We start from the raw sequence: 19,379 nt of genomic DNA, 5'->3' as shown, positions 1-19,379 counted from the left end.
GGTGTGTAATGGGAAAGGCAGACAGGCACCAGGGTGAGGCTCCAAAAATCAAGTTGCACTGCCTACAAAAGGAGGAAACCCACAAGGTAGCTCAAGGGAGATGGGATTCCAGCCTGCAGACCCTGCCCCCCAGCATGACATCCAGCCTTCAAAGGAGGCAGGCCCCCCCCTCACTGAGTTTGTGTTGGGGGTTGGGCATTGTGCATGGTGTCTGGTGATTCCCAGTGAAGTTTTTAACAAGGCAAGGGCAGATTTGTATTTTGAAAGATTACCAAGGCAGCTGGCAAGGAGGTTGTCCAGTATCATCTTGAACACTCCTGGTGACAGGGAGCTCACCAGCTCTCCAGACAGCACCCTGCCTCACATCCCCTCTTGCCTCGCTTCCCCCCACACACACACCCCATCATAAGGTCTAGAGACACTAGTGAGTGGCCAAAGTCCCTTTAATATCCCTGAATTGCGTTACAAGTAATACTGCTGGAGTTGGGGAAGGGGTGGGGAACTGGGTCAGGAACTGCGGTGTGAGAGGAGAGGGGAGAGCGCCAAGCGCTCGTACAAAATATGGCCAAAAGGCTTAGCATGCATGGAAAATTATTGCTGTCGAAGTATCTATTTACAGGGTCAACACCCTCCATAATTGGTTCTGCGGCCCCTCTCCCTCCCCCCATCCCTGCAGCCTCCCTTCCCCTGTAGCCCTGGGGCTGAGCGAAGGACCACCCCCCTTGGAAGTCCTTGAGAAGTGCCCCAGCTCCAGGGGCCCCTCCAATCTTTACCCTCCTTGGGGGGTGGGGGGTTCGAAGAGTCCAGGACTCCTACCCCTGAGCCGGGCGCGGAGCCCCGGGGCAGAGGCGTGTGCTTAAAGCAGAGGGGGTCAGGGCCCGGCGCGTGGAGGTGTGTGCTTCGGCCCTCGCCCAGGCATGCAAAAGCGCGGCGGGGGAGGTAGTGGCGGCCAAAACGGGCGGGCGGCTGGCAGCCCCGGCCCCAATGCCCGGGAGAGTTGCATAGACGTGGCCGGGAGAGAGCGCTCCTCCCGGGAGCGGGCCTGAGGCCCCAGTGGGGTCCGGGGCTCAGTCGGTCCCTGGAACCTAGGGTCCCTCGAGAAGAGGAATAAATAGCAAACAAATCCGGGAGGCTCCTCTCTCTGGGCTCCCTGGGGTGAGGGTGGAAGCTCAGGAGGGCGGGGTCCTGCCCCATGACTGGATCTCCTGACGCCTCCCCCTCCCCCGCACCAGCTGAGGGTCAGCAGGGTCTTCCTTCCGTTCTCGTGCTCCCTTCCCCAGCGGGTTTAGGCTCTGATGGGAGTGGGGCTTCTCCCGTATGGCCTGCCACCGGGTGAGCGGGAGAGACAGACTTCCGTTGCCTCTGCTGGCCCTCTCCACGCCTGGCTCCCTGTCCTCCCAGTCCAGCTGGGGAAGCCAGATCGTCCCTGGGTGAGGCCAAGAGATAAATAGAGTAATAAATAGATAAATAAATAAATTCACAAATAAATAACTGGAGAGGCCTAGTCGTGAGACAGGGGACGGGCAATTGTGAGGTGCCCCAGACCTCCCCCTAGGGAATAAGGAGGGGTACCTGTACTCCTGGGTGCAGGGGAAAGTGCTCAGAGAATCTGGGGGGGAGGGCAACTAGAGGCTGGGAGCCCAGGGAGGGAGGGCCTGCATTAGGGAGGCAGGGCCCTGAACAGCCCCCCCCAAGTCTTCCCCAGGTCAGGTAAACTCAGGGTTAAGGACTCCTAGAGGAATGAAGGGGTCTGGAGAAAATGCAGTGCTGGGGCGGGGGAAGGGATGTGTTACGGTGGGAGTGGGTGAATGAACGTGAGAAATGTGGGAGTGGGGTGAACTAGCTGGACCTAAGGCCTGGGTATGGAGGGGGATCAGGGACAGATTGGGGACTCCAAGAGGGATAAGATTAGATCCCCAGATGGGCACACCCAGGGAGACTCAGCTGGGAGGCAGGGGCATGGTCTGGGGTGGGGCTGTGGTGTGGGAGCTGCAGGCCTGGGTCAGGAGCATCTGGGGAAATCGAGACAGTGGTGAGTCAAGGGTAGGTTTGGATCTTAGGTTGGGGGCTCCAGTAGAGGAATGATCAGAGAGACTGAGCTGAGAAATGAGAGGGAAGATAAGAAAATTGAAGGGGAGAGGTGCAGGGTTTGGGCGGGAGAAAATTCCGGGTCTAGAGTCCTGGAAAGGTGTGGACCTCTTGCCTGAGTTGGGAGCCGTGAGGGCGCGGACAGGGGTTCAAGGTCCGAGTCTTGGTGGTTGGAAAGGACGATGTGGGTAGGGGTGCGCTAGGGGAAACTGCCAGAAATGAGTTGTGGGTTTGGGGGAGGGAGAGAAAAGTTTCAGGTTGGGATGGGAGTCCCCACGGGGGATGGGGGTGGGCAGGAAACGCAGCTAGGGATTGGAGAGGGCGAAGCGGGCGCGGGTGGGGCACCCGGGGACGCGTGGAGAGAGAGTTCCGGGCGTGGGGGTGCGGTTCAAGGCTCAGCTGGCAGGGCCGGTAGGGGGCGGCGGGGGCGGCTCGGCCCCCTTGACACAGGCGGCCTCGCAGTGCTTGTGGAGGTAGGACTTGAGCGCGAAGCTCTTGTCGCACTGGCGACAGCGGTAGTGCTTGAAGGCCGAGTGCGTCTGCATGTGCGCGCGCAAGTTGGAGCGGTCGGCGAAGGCCTTGCCGCAGTGCGCGCAGCCGAATGGCTTCTCGCCCGTGTGCGAACGCATGTGGCCCTGCAGCAGCCAGGGCCGCGAGAAGGCCTTGCCGCACACGCCGCACTTGTGGCGCAGGTTATGCGTGAGCACGTGCATGGCCAGCGCAGGCATGGACACGTACGCCTTGCCGCACGTCGGGCACTTGCGCGCCAGCTGGCTGTCCAGGCTGCGGTGCGTCTGCTTGTGGCGGCTCAGGTTCGACGACGTGGCGTACGTCTTGCCGCACTCGGCGCACGCGTGCCGGTGCCCGCCGCCCGCCGGCGCCCCGGCGCGCCCTGCGCGCCCCCCCGAGCTCCCGGCGTCCCCCGCGCCCCCGGCGTCCCCGGTGCCGCCCCCCCGTCGTCGCCGCGAGCGCCCGTCTGAGATGAAGAAGGCGTCCATGGAGTAGCTGTCGGTCACGGCCGCCTCCCCGCGGAAGTAGCGCGCCGACAGGCTCGACTGCGGGCTCTCGGGGTCGCTGTACTCCTCTGTTGCCGCCGGCGGGTACGCGGGCTCGGCGGGCGCCAGCTCCAGGCCTGGTTTTTGGTCCGCATCGTAGCTGCTTGGCGCCAGGCAGTGCGGGGAGTAACCTGGAGGACGCGAGAAGCAGGGCGGGAGGTGGTGAGGAGCCCGGGTAGGCTCTCCTCTTGGGGCAAGTCACTCCCGGTGCTCCCCAACTCTGGGCCCTGTGGGCGCTCTTGGAAAATAAAGGTTGCCTTTGAGCATTGAACACTGATGTGCAGCTCTGTACTCGGTGTCAGGCTGCCTGGGTTCAAATCTTTTCTCTACGGGCAACAATAAAAATAACCCTCACCACACCCCATGGAGCATTTGCGCGGTGCCTGGCACGGTTCTGCTGGCTTTTTGTTCATTATCTTAAATTCTTACAATACTCAAATGACAGGAAGCTTATTATTATTATATCCCCACTTTACAGACAAGGAAACTGAAACAGAGAGAGAGAGAGCAGTCAGTTTAAGCTCACACAGATAGTATGTGGTGGAGCCAGGTTCAAACCTTGGCAGTTTGAAGCCAAAGCCGGCTCTGTTTATCTCAAACCTTTTGAGTCCTCTAAGTTGCCTGAACTTCGGTTTCCTCATTTACAAAAATAAGAGCTTATAGTTGGACACCGCCTCCTCTCCTCCCCCTAGTGTCGTTGGGAAGATTGAGTTGAAGATAATGAACATGTTTGAGTACTTACTGTGTGCCAGGCCCTGCCTTGGTGCTTTACACATATTAACTCATTTACTCATCACAACGGCCCTACGAAGTAGGTACTATTATCATTCCCATTTTATATGTAAGGAAATTGAGAAAGAGAGAGGGAGCACACAGTAATTGCTATATAAATGTTAGCTGTGGTAATTATGCTTTTTACTTGCTTGAAAAAGTGACTTCACTGAAGATTATTTAATTGTCTGCCTCCCCCTCTAGACTGTGAGCTCCAAAGGGCTGGATGTGTGTGCCCAGTACATGCCTGGCTTAATGGGGGTGCATGATAAATAGATGTTCTATAAAGGAATTAAAGTCCAGTAAGACTCACCTCCAAGGGTTGTTGGAGAATTTAAAAGGGGTTGTGTGTGTGGCTTGTAGTAGGTGCTCAAGAAAGGGGACTTCTTGTATTTCCCTCCAAGCCTGCTTTGCTCCTCAGTCCTCTAGAATCCCTCCTGAGACCCCGGGGAGAATTTGCCTACCCCTTGTCTTTCCTCCTTGCTGAAGTTCCACGGGAAATTGGTCCATTTTGGATTTGAGTGATTGGTTGGTGGGTGGGCTGGGGCTCTCCCAGGAGACAGGAGCTTCCTAAGGGCACAGGCCACCTCAATTTGTCTCTGCCTCCCAAGGTCCTGCCTGGTCCTCGTACTTTCCTGGTGCCCCTAGTACTGGACTTCAGACCTGGCACAAACTCATCAACCTGGCCCTTAATTACCAAATGTTTCCATTATCCTTTTACAACGGAGAACAATGGAGGTTAGGCCCTTTTCTGAGGTGTCTCAGCAGGGAAGTGGTAAAGCTGAGGATCTGACACTCTCATTCTGACCCCTGAGACCTGTGCCGCCTTACACCCCTGTAGCCTGCCCCATTGAATTTAGCCATACGCAAGCAGATGAGGGCTTTGTAATTAGGGAACAGGATTTCTTCAGACTTAAGTCCAGGCTCTCTGATCTGCATTTGTTCCCCTAAACAGACTGCCCCCCAACCCTGCAAGGAGAGGGTCTGCCCTTACTTTTTCCTCCTGTGCCTTCAGCTGCCCACACAGGGCCGTCTACACACAGAAATGATTGGGTATTATGGGCCTGGTGATTGGGTAGGAAGGGGCTCTGGACAGATCCAGTGGGGGCATTGGTAGTGGGAGTTTTATAATTTGGGAGGTTGGATGCCCAGCCTCTCAGTACCCCATTCTTCCTCTTTCATTCCCCTTCTGTCTAGAGGTTCCCCCACCTCCACCCCAGGAGTCAGGCCTGGTACTTAGGCCTCCAAACATTCAGGAAATGGTGTTTCAGATTGAGTTAAATACCTGTTGGTATTCCCAGACCCCCTCCTCCTTCCCTATTTCTTCACATTGTAATTACTGATGAGAATAATTGCTAATATTTATTGAACACTGACTATGTGCCAGGCACTGTGCTTAGTGCTTCCCACCACCACTTTATTAAATCATCACAAAAATATTCATAACTCCATTTTACAGACAAGGAAACTGAGGCACAGAGTGGTGAAGGGACTTGCTCAAGGTGTGGAACCAGGATTGGAATCCCACTGTACTGCTTCCTTCATTTCTCACACTCAGTGAAGTCCCCATGGAAGGGGCTGTGACTGGGTTGTTCACCTCCTATCCCCGTAGGGCACTCAGTAAGTATTTGTGGAATGGCTGAGACTCTCCCCAGCCAGAGACTCTGCCTGTCTCCCTGGTCTTGGGACAGGTCTAAACCTCGTGTGACTCAAGCTGTAGAATGGGGGACAGAATGACTTGATTTCCCAACTCAGATTCTAGCTGGGTGGCCTTTCTCAAGGCGTGCATCTGTTTGTGAGGGGGCCACTGAGCCTGTGACTAGTACTTTGCACATTCTATTGTTGTTTAAGAGCATAACTTTGATACCAGACTACCTGGGTTGAGTTCTGGCTTTACCATTCCCAGTTGAGTGACCTTGGGCAAATTACCTGACCTCTCTGTGCCTCAGTTTCCTCAGCTGTAAGATAGGAGATAATAAAAGCATCTAACTCACACAGTTGCAGTAAGAAGTTCACAAGTAAAAATATGTAAACAAATAACCAACATGCCTCCAGCCACTTATGTGCTGGGCACTGTTTTAACACACCCTTTAGAGTTACCGTTTTATAGATAAGGAAACTGAGGAAGAAAGAAGTTAAGTGATTTGTTTCAGGTAGCACAGTTAGTAAATCAGAGCCAGGATTCCAACCCAGTTACTGGCACATTGTAAACCCACCATACATGTTGGCCTTTATTATTAATAATAATAACAAGCTCCCTGGATGGATTTCTGTGCTGCAGTCTTCCTGGTGTCTTCTGGACACCTCTTGCTGCTCTCCGGGCCTCTGTTTCTCCAACCCAGGATGTGTAATTTCTACTTCTCTTCGTGAGAAAGCACCTGGCACATGTAGTAGGAACTCAGATGAATCTGGCCACCTCTAATGGTGGCCTGCAGCACCATGCTCTGGTTGCGGGGAGTTCTTTGTACACAAATAGGGGTGCCTCCAACAAAGGCTGCTCACTGCTGAGGCAAATGTGGAACCTTCCTCGGGACAGGAATAGTGGGACTAGAACTCATGAGCAGTGGTTATGGAATTGGCATGCGTTGGGGAAAAGGATCATATATGAGTCTGAGCTGTCATATTAGGAGGAGGTTGTTCTAACTTGCTGTGAGATCTTGGGCTGGTTGCTTAGCCTCTCTGGTTTGGTTTGTACAGGAAAGAGGTCAGCTGGGATGTGCTGAAGTCCTTTTCTGCATCTCTCCATGATGCTCTTTGTTCTCCCCACCCCCAAATCCACCCCATTCTCTCCAGATCCACAGACTCCTCCTTAGCTATGTGACTTTGGGCAAGTTACTTAACTTCTTTGTGCAACATCTGTATAAAGGAGTTAAAATTGGTTTGAATAAGTTAATACATGTAAAGTGCTTAGTACAATGCCTGGCACACAATAACCTCTCAAGCATTTATTGTCATTATTTCTATTCCCGCATTCTCTGGAGATATTCTTCCAATCTGTAGGAGAGTAGGAGACACAAGAGTGTCTCGGGCTGCTGTGTGACCTTGGGGAAGTCACCTCACCTCTCTGGGCCTCAATTCTGGAGAATCCTTTAGGATGTTATAACGTGTGTTCTAACCCTGTGAATGGAACCCTGGCAGGCTTTGGGCACCTTCCTCTGCCCCTCAGGTGACTGTAGAAAGCTGAACTGCCTGTCCCTCCAGCTGACAGGGTGAGACAGGACTTCATTTTGGTCCTGATAGAGGCAGGGAAGGGCAGGAACCCAGAGACAGGAGAGCTGGCTCTCTACTGGCCCTTGTCCTTCCACCCTAGCTAGGTGACCTTGGGTAAGTCTTGCAGCTTCCCTGGGCTCAAATCCCCCCATCTGAGGGCTGAAGACCAGAGCAACCCTGCCACGTGGGGCTGTGGAGAGGGCCCAGAAACACTTTGGAAATGTGGAGATGTTGTGCACATGTCACCTGGGAATGACTTTTGATTTTCTTTGCCAAACAGTTTTGATATTTTAGATGGAAGGTCCTCCTTAGACACTTTCTCATCCAGTTGTCTGACTCCCCTGGGATGAGGGTTGGGGGAATCTTCAATAGGTGGTGATGATGATGGTGATGGTGATGGTGATGATGATGACGATGACGATGATGATGATAATAATAATAATAATAATAATAATAATAATAATAATAATGATAATGCTTCCAACTAACATTGAGCCCTTGCTGGGAACCAGGAACTGCACTAAGCCCCGAGGCCCAGAGAGGGGAGGGAATTTGCCCAAGGTCACTTGAAAAGACATCAGACTCAAAACCTTCCAAGGCCCTGTTCTTTCCAAGACACCAGAGGGGGCTGGAGACCTGCTGGGGGAGGGAAGATTTTTTAATTGGGGGAGGGGGAGTGCGGTTTGAGAGAGATGGGGAATGTTTTCTCAAACAATACCACGCAGTTGTCCTCTGCCGTGTGGGGTGGTGGGGAGTTGCTAGTGAGAGAAGCTATTCTGGAAAATGATCTATCCCCTTAAAAATTTTTGTAAATAATAATAGCAACGGCTAACATTTATTAAGCAAGCGCCCACTAACGCTTTATGCGTATGAGCTCATGTCTAAGGGAGCACCATGGTCATTTCCTCCAGTTCTCTCATTTTGCAGAAGCTGAGGCCCAGAGCAAGTTTTTGCAGAGCTAGACCAGCCTCCTGCCTCCCAGTTCAGGGTTTCTTTCCCCAGTCTCTCCCAGACTTCCAGGGTCCTAAACTTCTGGAAATTTCCAGCCCCAATCCTACCTCTGTATCCTGGGATGGAAAGGGGAACCTGATGGAGGGCCAGCTTCCTGAGGGGGGACCAGCCCTGTTGGGTGGTGGGGGCTGAAGGGGCTGCTGCATGGGTATATTTAGAGCTGCTTCTTGCTGTGCCAGGGCCTCGGGCCGCGAGAATCAGCTTCAGCCAGCTGAGCAGAAAGCCAGGTCTGTCAGCAGCAAAGCAGGATAAAAATAGTTTCTCCTGTCTGCTCACAGAGCTGGGCAAAGGGGCTGGGTACCTCCCCCTCCCCTTATTATAGCATGCTGTTAGCGGCTCCCTGGGCATTGCACCAGAAATGATACCCACCTCCTCCAAGGGCCTGGCAGCTGGCACACCTGCCCTCTGGGGAGGGAGTCCCTGAATTCAGATGAGCAGGGGGCAGAATGAGGTCTGGCCCATTCAGGGCTATAGTGCCTGGGGCTGATGCTCACTCACCCAGGTCCAGGGAGCTTCTAGAGGATTCCAGGGCCCCTCCCCACCACCCCACTGCCTAGAATTCCCTGTATTCTGGTATTTCCTGAATCTGACCCAATTCCCGTGTTCTACAGGGAGGCTCATGGCTCTGCAGAAATCAATAGGAAAGGTTTTCAAGGGGTTGTAGAGATGTGAGTGAGTAGACTGAGGGTCTTATCTTCAAGCCCTGGTGGGTTTGGCAGCCTCCTGCTTCCCTCAGTGTCTTTCTGAGCCTCCTTCTGAAGACAGGGTGTGTTGTACAATGCCCTGCCTCCTCTCAGCAGTCCTCCTTTCTGCTCTACCCTCTCTCTGGCTCAGAGAGGTGCGAGCAGAGGGCCTATCCCAAACCCCCTCCCTACCCACGGGCTGGTAGTGGACCCTTTTCTCCCTGGGATACAAAAGCTGGGAAGGAGGCCAAGAGACCTGGGGGCCTCATCTCTATCATCCCCCAAAGGGCCTCCTAGAACATGGAGATGAAGCAGCCATCAGGGAGTGTTCACCACTAACACCCTTTGTGACCTTGGGCGAATCCCAGGCCCTCCTTGGCCTCAGTTTTGTCACTGTAGATTGGAGCCAATCCTCCCCTGCTGTCTCTGGTCTTTGCCCATGGAGGAAAGGTGGGGCTTGGGGTGGGATCCTGAGAGCCTTTGGGATGTATAAATTGCTACACTAGGACATAATACGGGACTTAGTGTACTCTCCTGCTCGGGACCCTGGTGTCCCCCTTGTGACCTCAGGCCTCAGGGAGGACCGTGGGCCCCCAGATTCTATACCCCTCTTAGGCCCCATTATTCTGTACTCTCACTGAGCCTCCTTAAGTCTTAGGAGAATCAGATTTCTGGGTCCCCAGCAGGTCAGAGCTGAAAGAGAGCAAGTTCAACTGCCCAATTCATGAGCGGGAAACTGAGGGGAAGATTAGTCCAGGGTCACTCATCAAGATGATGGCAAGGCTAAGGCTTGAACCCAGCCAGCTTTGGGAATGAAGGTAGACATGACCTTGAACTGCGAATTGGATCTGGATGCTGATCCTGGGCCTAGAACATTGACTGGACCTTGTCCCTAGACCTAGGCCATGGACCTTGAAACTTGAACACAGACATGGATTTCTCCTGGACCATGGACCTTGACCTGTAACCTCAGACATTCACCTCAGACCTGACATTGGACATTGATGTTGGACCTGGATCTAAACCTGGACCTAGACTTTGAACCTGAACCTCCGACATGACTTGAATCAAGACCAAGATGCCAGGTATGGTGGTAGTTTTGGAAGACTCAGATGAACCTGCTGTGTGTCCTTGGGTATCTCTCTAGCCTTCTCTGGGACTGCTCTGCCAAGAGACTGGGACAGCCCTTTTGCTTTCCTGCTCCCCAGATGGACGTTCTGAGGTGTGGGGTGGACATGCAGCCAATGGGGACATTGGACCATGCTTCCAGGGCTGGCCTGGAGCGACTGCCCGGCGCCGTCAGAGAGAGTGAGAGGAGGCGGGTTCTGGTGTAATGTGGTCAACTAGATAAGCCATGGACAGAAGTTGGAGAGCTTCCTCAGCCTGCCGGGAGGCTTAATGTAGCCGCAGAGGGCAGACAACTGCGTTATTGGATTGGCATTGATCCCTCATCTGCCTGGGTTAGATGCGCTCTGAGAGAGTATGAGGGTAGGATGGGGGTGGGGACAGAGGAAGAGGGACCCAGCTCCCAGCTGGAGTTCAGAGTTAGGGTGGGAGGGAAGGTGGACACTCCAGAGACAATGATGATGCCCTTGATGGGGGCCCACGGAGACCACTGACATGCAGATGAAGGAGCAGTGGTCTTCTCTAGGATAGCCAAGAGGCCCCAGCAGCCCCCAGGATGGGAACCTGGGTCTGTGAGGGTGGGCTTGGTGGAGACGGAGGGTGAAGATCTCAGAGAATGTGAGTTGGCATCTCAGAGAAAGACTGAATCTGTGCCCAGTATCACCCAGGGGAGAAAAGAGGAAAGAAAGGCTCCAAGGAGGCAGAAAACAGTGGAGGAGCAGGAGGAGCAGGAGGGAGAGAAATGAGGCATTTTCTTGGGGGTAATTGATGAAATTAGATCTGGTTGTCCTTCAGGGAGCTCTGTAGAGACTTGGAATGTTCCACATTGGGGGGCTTGTATGGGTTTGAGGGGGAGCATGGAGTCTAGATACATCTGCTGCACCCTCTGCCCAACCCTGTGGAGGCTGGAAAGGAAGGGAGTAGGGAGGCAAAGTAAAGCATTTCTTGTGTGTGTGTGTAGGTGTGTGTGCGTGTAGTATGTGAAGTGTATGTATATATGTATGGGTATGTATGCGTGTGTAGTGTGTAGGAGGAGTCCTCTAGGAATTCTCCAGCACTCTCAGGCATTCTCTGAGCTGGGAGTCTACCTTTTTAATTTGAAGTCCTGCATCTGCATCAAGTAGGAGGCTGTGGTTCCTTTGACCCCCATATTCACAGACTCCCCCCCTCCGAACCCTCCCCCAGATTCCCCTTTCACCAGCCTCATCCTGACCCTGCAGCCGGAGCTGCAGAAATGGCTTGTAAGAGGATCTTTCTAATAACTGGAACTATCTCCAGTCCCAGGTCCTCCCCCTTCCCTCCCTCCTCCTGCCTCCTGCCTCCCTCCCTGCCTCCTCTTTTCTCCCTCCTTCCCTCCCTCCCTCTCCTCACCTCCCCCTCCTCCTCTCTTTCTCCTTGTTTACCCAGCACACTTACACATGCTGAGAGAGAAAAACGTCGGCTCAGCAATTTTTCACACTTCCCTCAAAGGCTCAGCAAGGTTATTTCCAGCAGAGTGGAGACAATGGGCCACCAGGAGCTGGTGGGCTCTCCAAGGAACCCCCAGGACCCCCACTTACCCATAGAATGGGGGAGCCGTCACTGCCCAGTCCATCTACACTCCAGGATTAGGAGACACCCGGAAAGCAGGAAAGGACAAGTCCTGTGTTCCCCAGCCATACCTGGGCCTGAAGGGTCACCACTTGGTCTCCGGTACTGATGCTGTCCACTGCAGGCGCTGCTAATGTTGCCAGGCCAGGGTACCTGCCCTTGCCGTGGGATAGCCAGCAGAGACTGATGCCAAGAAAAATGCCTGGCCCCAGGAATTCTGCCACCCTCAGCCAGGTGCCTGATGTTAAATGGAGCCCCACAGAAACCCTGACAGTGGCCTCCGGCATTCTCTCCAGGCATCTCCAGTACCTCCCACCCACACTTGACCTTCATGGAAGCTGAGCTAGTCAAAGTTGGAAGGATGCTTTAGTTCATGCCATCCAAAAATCCTTTCACTGCTGGGGAGGCTAAGGACCAGAGAAGGGAGGTACTTGTCCAAGGTCACACAGCGAGTCAAAGATTTAGAACACAGGCCTCCCAAATTCCAGACCAGGCACCTGACAACCAGAACAACCTCAGGATTTTCTGGAGCTCAGGGAGTTGGTCTGGACCCCTTTGGGGAAAGGGCCAAAGATATGGGTGGTTTTAGGGGGTCAAACCTGATGGAACCTCCACAGGGACACTCTGCTGAGGGTTTTACCCTGACCCTGCTTCTCACTGTTCGCACAAGGGCTCCTTTCAATGCTTTTTTGGGCCAAATTCAAGGCAAGAGAGTTTTCTGCCTTCCTCCAGAGGAACAGCCTGCAGTTTGACTGTGCATGGAGAATTCTCTGGGCTTCTCTGGGTTTTCTCAGCTGACTTGGGGACAGGACCAAAGGGGCCTCAGGAGGCTGGGAGCCCAGAGCTTTATGTCCATCTTCCAAGGGATCCACATCCCACTCTTACAGACATTTCAGTTTCTACCCAGCTCTCAGCACATACTCCCCATCCCTGGCATGGCCCCCAAGTTCACCCTGTCCTGCCAGCGCTCAGCCCAGCCCAGCCATATCCCTGGGTTTCTATCCTCAACCCCAAGAGTCCCTGAGGTCAAGAAAAGAGGACAGTAGTATAGGGGACATATGGGCAGAGGAAAAGGGAGTTCTAATGGGGATATGGGGGAGGCCAGGGCCTGAGGAACTGTAGCTGGAGCCCTGATAACTCCCTAACTTCTTTGACCTTGATGAGGTCACAGAGCCCTCTCCCTAGCACCCTTTTGCTACCTGTCTTGGAAGAGTGACAGCATGTGAGTGAAGTGCTTGGAAATCCCTGAGGCGGAAGCCCCCACCCTCCAGGCTCCTGCCTTTGCCATTTCAGCTACCCCGGATCCTCAGCCTTTTCTTCTCTCCTTTTCCTCTCTCTCTCTCTCTCTCTCTCTCACACACACACACACAAACACACACACACAAACACACACACACACACACACACCACCACCACCCCTCAAAGCGGGTGTCACATCTGATGCCAGATCCTCTCCTTGCCAAAGGGATGCCTCCTTCTCAGATGTCTGCCCTGCGGGGGCCATCAAAGGAGAAATCTTTTATGATCCCCTCGATGGGGGAGGGGTCCCACAGGAACAGTCTCCACTTCTTATTCCTACTCTCCAGAGATCACCCCCTTCTGGGCCTTGAATGACCTCTCTTGTCCCCCAAACCCTTGCCCCTGTAGGAACTTGCTCTGAGAAGAGATGGAGTGTGTGTGTGTATGTGGGGGGTGGGGGGAGGTGGTGACTTAAAAGGAGCAGCAGGGCTGGCTTTGTGAAAGGGAGGAGAAGCTGAGATGGGGGGGGATGAACAGCCCAGTGGACCAGGAGCCACTTTGGGGTAACCCCTTCCAGATATCCCCCCTCTCTCAGTCTCCAGGACAGGCCCAGGCTTTGGCAGGCATGTGGCTGAGGGTAACAAAAGAGTTGCTGGGAAAAGACCCGAGAGCACTTGTTTGGCATCGCCTGGGGGAGCAGGTTTGAAGAGAGGGAGGGAGCCCCCAGTTCCCCTCAGAGAACAACCCCATCTCCCCAGGGACTGGTAATCAGGCCGGCTTCCTGCTCCACCCGGGGGTACAATCAAGCAGCTAGCCTCCCTCCCTAAGCCAGGGAGAGGGGACTGTCAGACTGCCTCGTGCATTAACCCCCCAACACCCACACTAGCTCTTAATGGGCGCCCCCCCCCCTCTATTCTCTCACCATCCTCTCACCCCTGCCCCGTTCTAGGGCCACAACTTTCAAAGTCCTGGCTGGCTCCTGGCGGCGCGATGGGCCAACCCTGCGACTTTCCCTTTGTAGGACCTAGCCCCTGCCCCGCCCGCTTGGCCCTCGGGAAGCCCGGGAGGCGCAGAGGGCCAAGGAAATCTCCTCCCGGGGTTCCCTGCCGCGCGCGCCCCTCCTCGTGGCCCAAGTTGGGGAGGGCCTGAGCTCCCCTCCCCTCTCCCTCCGCCCGACCCCACTCACCGTTGTCCGCGGGCGGCCCCCGGGCGCCTGGCAGCACGTAGGCGGTCTCCAAGGGGTGGTAGGTGGGGGCCGGCACCCCGCTGCACTGGAAGCCGTCCCCTTTGATCTTCTTTACCAGGAAGGAGCGCGGCATGGTGCGACTGGCAGGGGCTCGGTGGGGGCACTTGCGTGGGGCCCCGGGAGGGAGGCGGCCAGCCGGGCGCGATTGGCTGGCCGCGCGGGGTTTCAGCACTGGACAGCTCCCAGCGGGCGGACGGGCGGGCGGCCGCGCAGAGCCGGCACCGGTGCCCGCGGCCCTGGCTCCTGCTCCGGCTCCCGCTTGGGCTTGGCGGCGGTGGCGGCGCGCAGACAGGCGATCGCTGGAGCTGTGCTCAGCACTCTGGCTGCCGGCTTTATATGGGACGCAGGCTGGAGGAGATCAGGTGGTCCCCTAGCAATGGAACTGTTCAGCGCTCTAATCCATCAAATGTCCCCCAGGACAATCGCTCCGCACACGTTTCCCTGAACCGGCGGCGGTGGGGGCAGGCGAGGCGCAGGGAGCGGCGGGCGGGCAGGAGGGGAGAAAGTGAGAGTGAAAAAGGCGCAGAGATATAGAGAGACGGAGAAGGGGGGGGCAGAGGGAGAGAGAGAGAGGGAGACAGAGGAGATAAGGAGAAAGAAAGAGACATACAGAGAAAGAGAGACACACACACTGAGAGATGTAGAAATAGAAGTCGTGAGACCAAAATAAGGACAAAAAGACACAGAAAGAGAGACACAGAGAGAAAGTAGAAAGATAGAGGTGGAGAGAAGAAGCCACACACATTCACTCGCCCATGGGAGGAAAAGAGCGATCCAGAGACACAAAAAGGAAGCCCCCCAGGAATGCAAAGAAAAGGAAAGAAGAGTGCAAGAGAGAAGGTGAAGAGAGAGGGGAGAGGTGGGGAAGCAGTCCTGAGAGGTGGGGTTCAGGCACATGGGGACACAGGGAAAGGTATGCAAAGAAGAGTATGAGATCATTAGCAGTGGTTCTCCTGCCTTCCGTCCTCTCCTTGTCCCTCAGATCTGAAGTGGCCAATGTGGCCTGAGGGCAGCCTTATCTAGAGGAAGTTCCCCCGCCCCCCCTCACCCTCTGCTTGGGCTCCTACTGAAGCCCCCTATTGGGTTTGGGGTTCAACTTTCTTCTCCCAGAACTGGTGGGGGAGCTGATGCCTGGCCCCGCTCAGCTGGTCCTGTTCTGGTGCCTAGCTCAGGCGGGTGCTGCAAGAGGAAGTGAAAATCGTCCAGTAATTAATTTCCCTGCTGCCAGGGGGTGGTGGTTTTGACACATCCGAGGCAGTGTCTTTCCCTGAAGCGGGGAGCAGACAATAGAGACACGTGGACTAGGAAGGGAGAGGGGAGAAGGGAGGGGGAGCGGGCTCCCTCTGGAACTCTTTGCAGGTCAGCTCCTTTGTCTCTGAGAGGATCTGAGCGGCACCCCCCCCCCATCCAGTCAAAACCCTGGGGAGGCCCCCCCTTATCTTGGTAGGACCGAAGAGCAGAAGAACTCAGCTCCCTGTGCAGAGGCTTCTTGGCAAAGCCCCATGGTGGTGGTTTGCTCTGGCAAGTATGGAATGGGCTGAGCATAAGAGTCAGCCACGAGATTCCCAGAATCAGACCCTAGGAATGCTGAGTTCTCATTGGCTAGTGGCATTCTGTTTATGGGATGCAAGGCTGTTGGAGTGGGGATGTCCCTTTCGGATGGGGTCATCCAATACCAGTGGGGAGACTAAGGCCTGGAGAGGGCATGGAGATACCTGAGGCTACACAGTGAGTTAGCAGTGATTTCCAGAGACCTCCAGGCCTCCAGGCACCACTGGGTCAGGGGCTAACGTAGTCTTTGGGGTGTGGCTTAGAAACCTAAAAATAAAGTTTGGGTCCCTTATCCTTTGAAGGTCTGGCATGATCTGGAGGTTTCTGCCCATCTTGCCAGCCTCATTGCCTGATATTTTACCCCCTGGGACTTTTTTTAACCTTAGTCACTGAGGATTGAGGCCCCCATACTCTTTGACTCACGGCACCCCCTGTTTTTCTCTACACCATGAACCTACTTCTAGTTCTTCAGGCTTGCTGCTCTCTTGCTTGCCTTTTGGCCTCCACACATGCTGTTTCCTCTGCCCAGTGTGTTGTTCCCTCTACTTCATCCTAGAAAACCCCTTCTCATTTTCAGGACTTAGCTGGAGCATCAGTTGTTCCAGGAAGTGTCCCCTGACTGCCCTGACTTTGTAGATTGTGGCCTAGGCCAGCTTGTTCATTAGCCCCTGAGCTTTATGAGGATGGGGATCTGCCCCGTGCATGCTAGGCACACTCTTAATGGTGTAATTAAGGCAAGATTCTATGCCTTCCTCAACTGCTCTGTGCCTTAATTTCCCCATTTATTAAGTGAGAGTGATAATTGTCACTGCCTCAGGGGTTCTTGGGAACATTACAAGAGTTGCTACATTTAAAGGGCTTGTAGTGGTGCCTGGCAAGTAGTTGGTGCTTAATACAAGTGGGCTCTGCACTTGCAGTTGTACTGGTAGTGCCTAGCATCCATTCCTCACACGTTCCTAGGATTCTGTGGTATCAGTGGTGAACTAGACAGCCTTGGTCCCTGCTCTCTTGGAACTGATACTCAAGGGAGAGTGCATAGTCATGAAAAGGAGACATATAGATAAACAATATCCTTTCAAATAGTTGTTCAGTGCTGTGAGGAACATAAAACAGGGTGAGGTGATGGGGAGTTATGTCTTTAGATGGGTGGCCAATAAGGGTCTCTTGGAGGAGGTGGCAGCTGAGATGACACTTGAATGATGAGGCAGCCATGGGGACAGCCAAGGAAAATGGTCTTCAGGCAGAGGCTTCTACAGGTTTGAAAGCTCTGAGACAGGGAAGAGCTTGGCCCAGTTAAGGAACAGCAAGGAATGGAAGGAGATGAGGTCAAATATATGGATAAGGCCAGAACCACACATGTTCATAACTATTGAATGAATGAATGATTTGTTACGGTGTGAAATTCAGCCTTAAAAGGTGGACCTGTTGGTTGGAGTATAACTTCACTGCTTGCAAAGAAGTTGTTGATTTGTTCAATTGTTACTATTCGTGGTGTGGTCTTATTTTTTAGTTTGTGCTGGATATCAGGATCTCTGTCCTCTAGGAGCTACCAGTCCAGTGGGGTAAATAAGACAAATGGGTGTCAGTGAACTCACCATGTCTGCCTGATGGCATACCATCCCATCCCCCTCTGTGAGATGGCAGAACTGAGCCCAGAGAGCCTAACAAGGCACTGAGGGTCCACAGTGCCTTAGGGACAGGGCTGGGACTGGAGTCTTCCCCTTTGGGTCTTCTTACTGGATGGAATCTAGGGGTAAGCTACCCCTTGAATGACAGATGAAAGTCCTATGGAAGAGAAATGACATACCCAAGGTCCCAAAGACCAGTGGTGTCAGGTTGAGGAAAAGAACCCAGGTCTCTGACCTCAGGTTGGAAGATGGGGTAGGTACCTTTAGCAGACAAGAAAAAAACTTCAGTCCAGAAGCTGAGGTTCCAAAGTGCTTTCTGGGGAAAGAGGTCTCAGGTACAGATGAAATACACCATGGTCTGCATGGTTTTGCCACGGGAACACCAAAAAGGGCCTTCCAGTCCCCAAATCTTCCCCAATACCAGTTTACTGGCTTCGGAAAGCCCATGTTAGAAATTCTCTTTTTGAAATCACACCAAATAAGGCAAGAGCTTTCTTCTCAAAGATGTTTGTTGCAGCAATGGAGATGGAATAAAAATTCCAAGCTGGGGGAAGTGGGGAGGGGGTTGTGAAGAATGCGTCCACTAGCTGAACTATTCTGTAGTCATTAAAATTATCATATGGGGAAAACACTCATGGAATTATGTTAAATAAAAAATGCAGAATCCAGAAATCTCTCATGGTGTGTTCACAACTATGAACTAAAATAAAAATAAAAATAAACATGCATAGAAAAGAGAAAGGAGGGCGGTGGAACTATGGGGGTTTCCCCCCTTTTTGTGTTTTCCAAAAGGTCTGTAAAAGGTTTCAGTTCAACAAATATTTACCTTGAGCACCGGCTAGCTATATAAATAGAAGAAATGATAAAGTTTAGTAAAATATGTCAGAGTATTCATTTCTCTGGCTTTTGGAAAGATAGCATTGCCTGTGGCAAGTTTCCCTGATGACAACAACAATTATTATTACATCAACAGCGGCATTTACTGAGCATCTTCTCATGCCTGACATTGTCCTATCCTAAGCATTTTCCCTTTGCAGGAGCTGGCCTTGCCTGGGGCTTTAGATCCATGCATTTGGAGTCTGCCTGTTTTCAGCTCAAATCCCTGCTTGACTGTCTCCCAGCTGTGTGATTCTGTCTCAGTTTCCTCATCTGTAAACTGGGCATATTAACAGGGCCCATCTCACAGGACTCTGCTGATGATTACATGATAAAGTACCTGTAGAGTGCTTACAGTAGTGCCTGGCACACAGTTGGTGCTTATAAAAATGTTGACTTCTGTTATTTACAGATTTTCATTTATTTGAGCCTCAACATGTCCTCATGGGAAAAGCCTCTATTATTTTGCCCCATTCCACAGGTGGAGTGAAGTGACTGGCCCAAGGTTACACAGTCACTTTGTGAGGACCTGGGGAGGGGCCCCTGTCCATGTGGCCCACTGCCTGCCTGAATTCCCAGGAACCTCAGGCTTGGCTTCGTGGGTCTAGCTGGTGGGAGTTTTAGGTTCAGCCCTCCCTGCCCTACCCCAGTCTGCTCTGCTGTCTTCCAGATTTCAGCCCTGCCCTGCCCAACAGGAAGGAGGGCATGTCCCGGGTCTGGGTGTGAGTCTCAGTGCTGTGTGTCTCCCAGTGGCTCTGCACATCTATAAAGAGGGGGCAGGGCACAGTATCCCCTGCAGGCTCCATGGTGCTGGGAAGGAGCACTGCTCTGGGAACCAGAAGCCTGATTCCAGCCCCAGCTCTGCTCCCTCTGCTCCCTTTCTGGGCCCCAGCTTTCTAGACTGTCAGAGATGGGATGAGATAGTCCCTTAGCTGCTGTCCAGAGTCAATAATGGAATTCTGTATGAATTCCAAGGAGGAGAGTGGCCACAAATGCATCAGCTCTTTGCTGATGGGGCTTTCTCGCTCTCCCATAAGCGTCACTTACTCTGCCCGGTTTCCATTTTTTTCTCTAGTGGATTTTATCCAGGCTCTCCTCCTCTGAGCCAAAGGAAAGAGGGTAGGAAAAGGATTTAACAAACTATTTCACAGTTGTGACTACTGAGGCTCACAGAGACAACTTTCCCAAGGGCACTCAGTGGGGCCACTGGAATTTGATAGATGCTGTATTCTCTCTGGTGTCACTTAGGTCCTCTGGGAATAAAAAGAAGGTGAGAATGCAAGAGAATTCTGAAGGGTAATACCTG

The 19,379-nt window shown here is 53.3% G+C and overlaps 1 protein-coding gene across 1 annotated transcript; it reads right to left on the bottom strand.

The window, feature by feature from the left end:
- Positions 1-706: 706 nt before the first annotated feature.
- Positions 707-14,211, bottom strand: SCRT2 (scratch family transcriptional repressor 2). The gene is made up of 2 exons (XM_037811643.1): positions 13,959-14,211; positions 707-3,274 (listed from the first exon to the last, which is right to left on the bottom strand). The coding sequence occupies exons 1-2, from the start codon at positions 14,089-14,091 to the stop codon at positions 2,484-2,486; spliced, it is 924 nt and encodes a 307-aa protein (XP_037667571.1). The 5' UTR covers positions 14,092-14,211; the 3' UTR covers positions 707-2,483.
- Between the last annotated feature and the right edge of the window lie 5,168 nt (positions 14,212-19,379).

This window comes from Choloepus didactylus, chromosome 19, assembly GCF_015220235.1.
Source record: "Choloepus didactylus isolate mChoDid1 chromosome 19, mChoDid1.pri, whole genome shotgun sequence".
NCBI lineage: Eukaryota > Metazoa > Chordata > Mammalia > Pilosa > Megalonychidae > Choloepus > Choloepus didactylus.
This window is presented reverse-complemented; position numbering and strand designations above follow the sequence as displayed.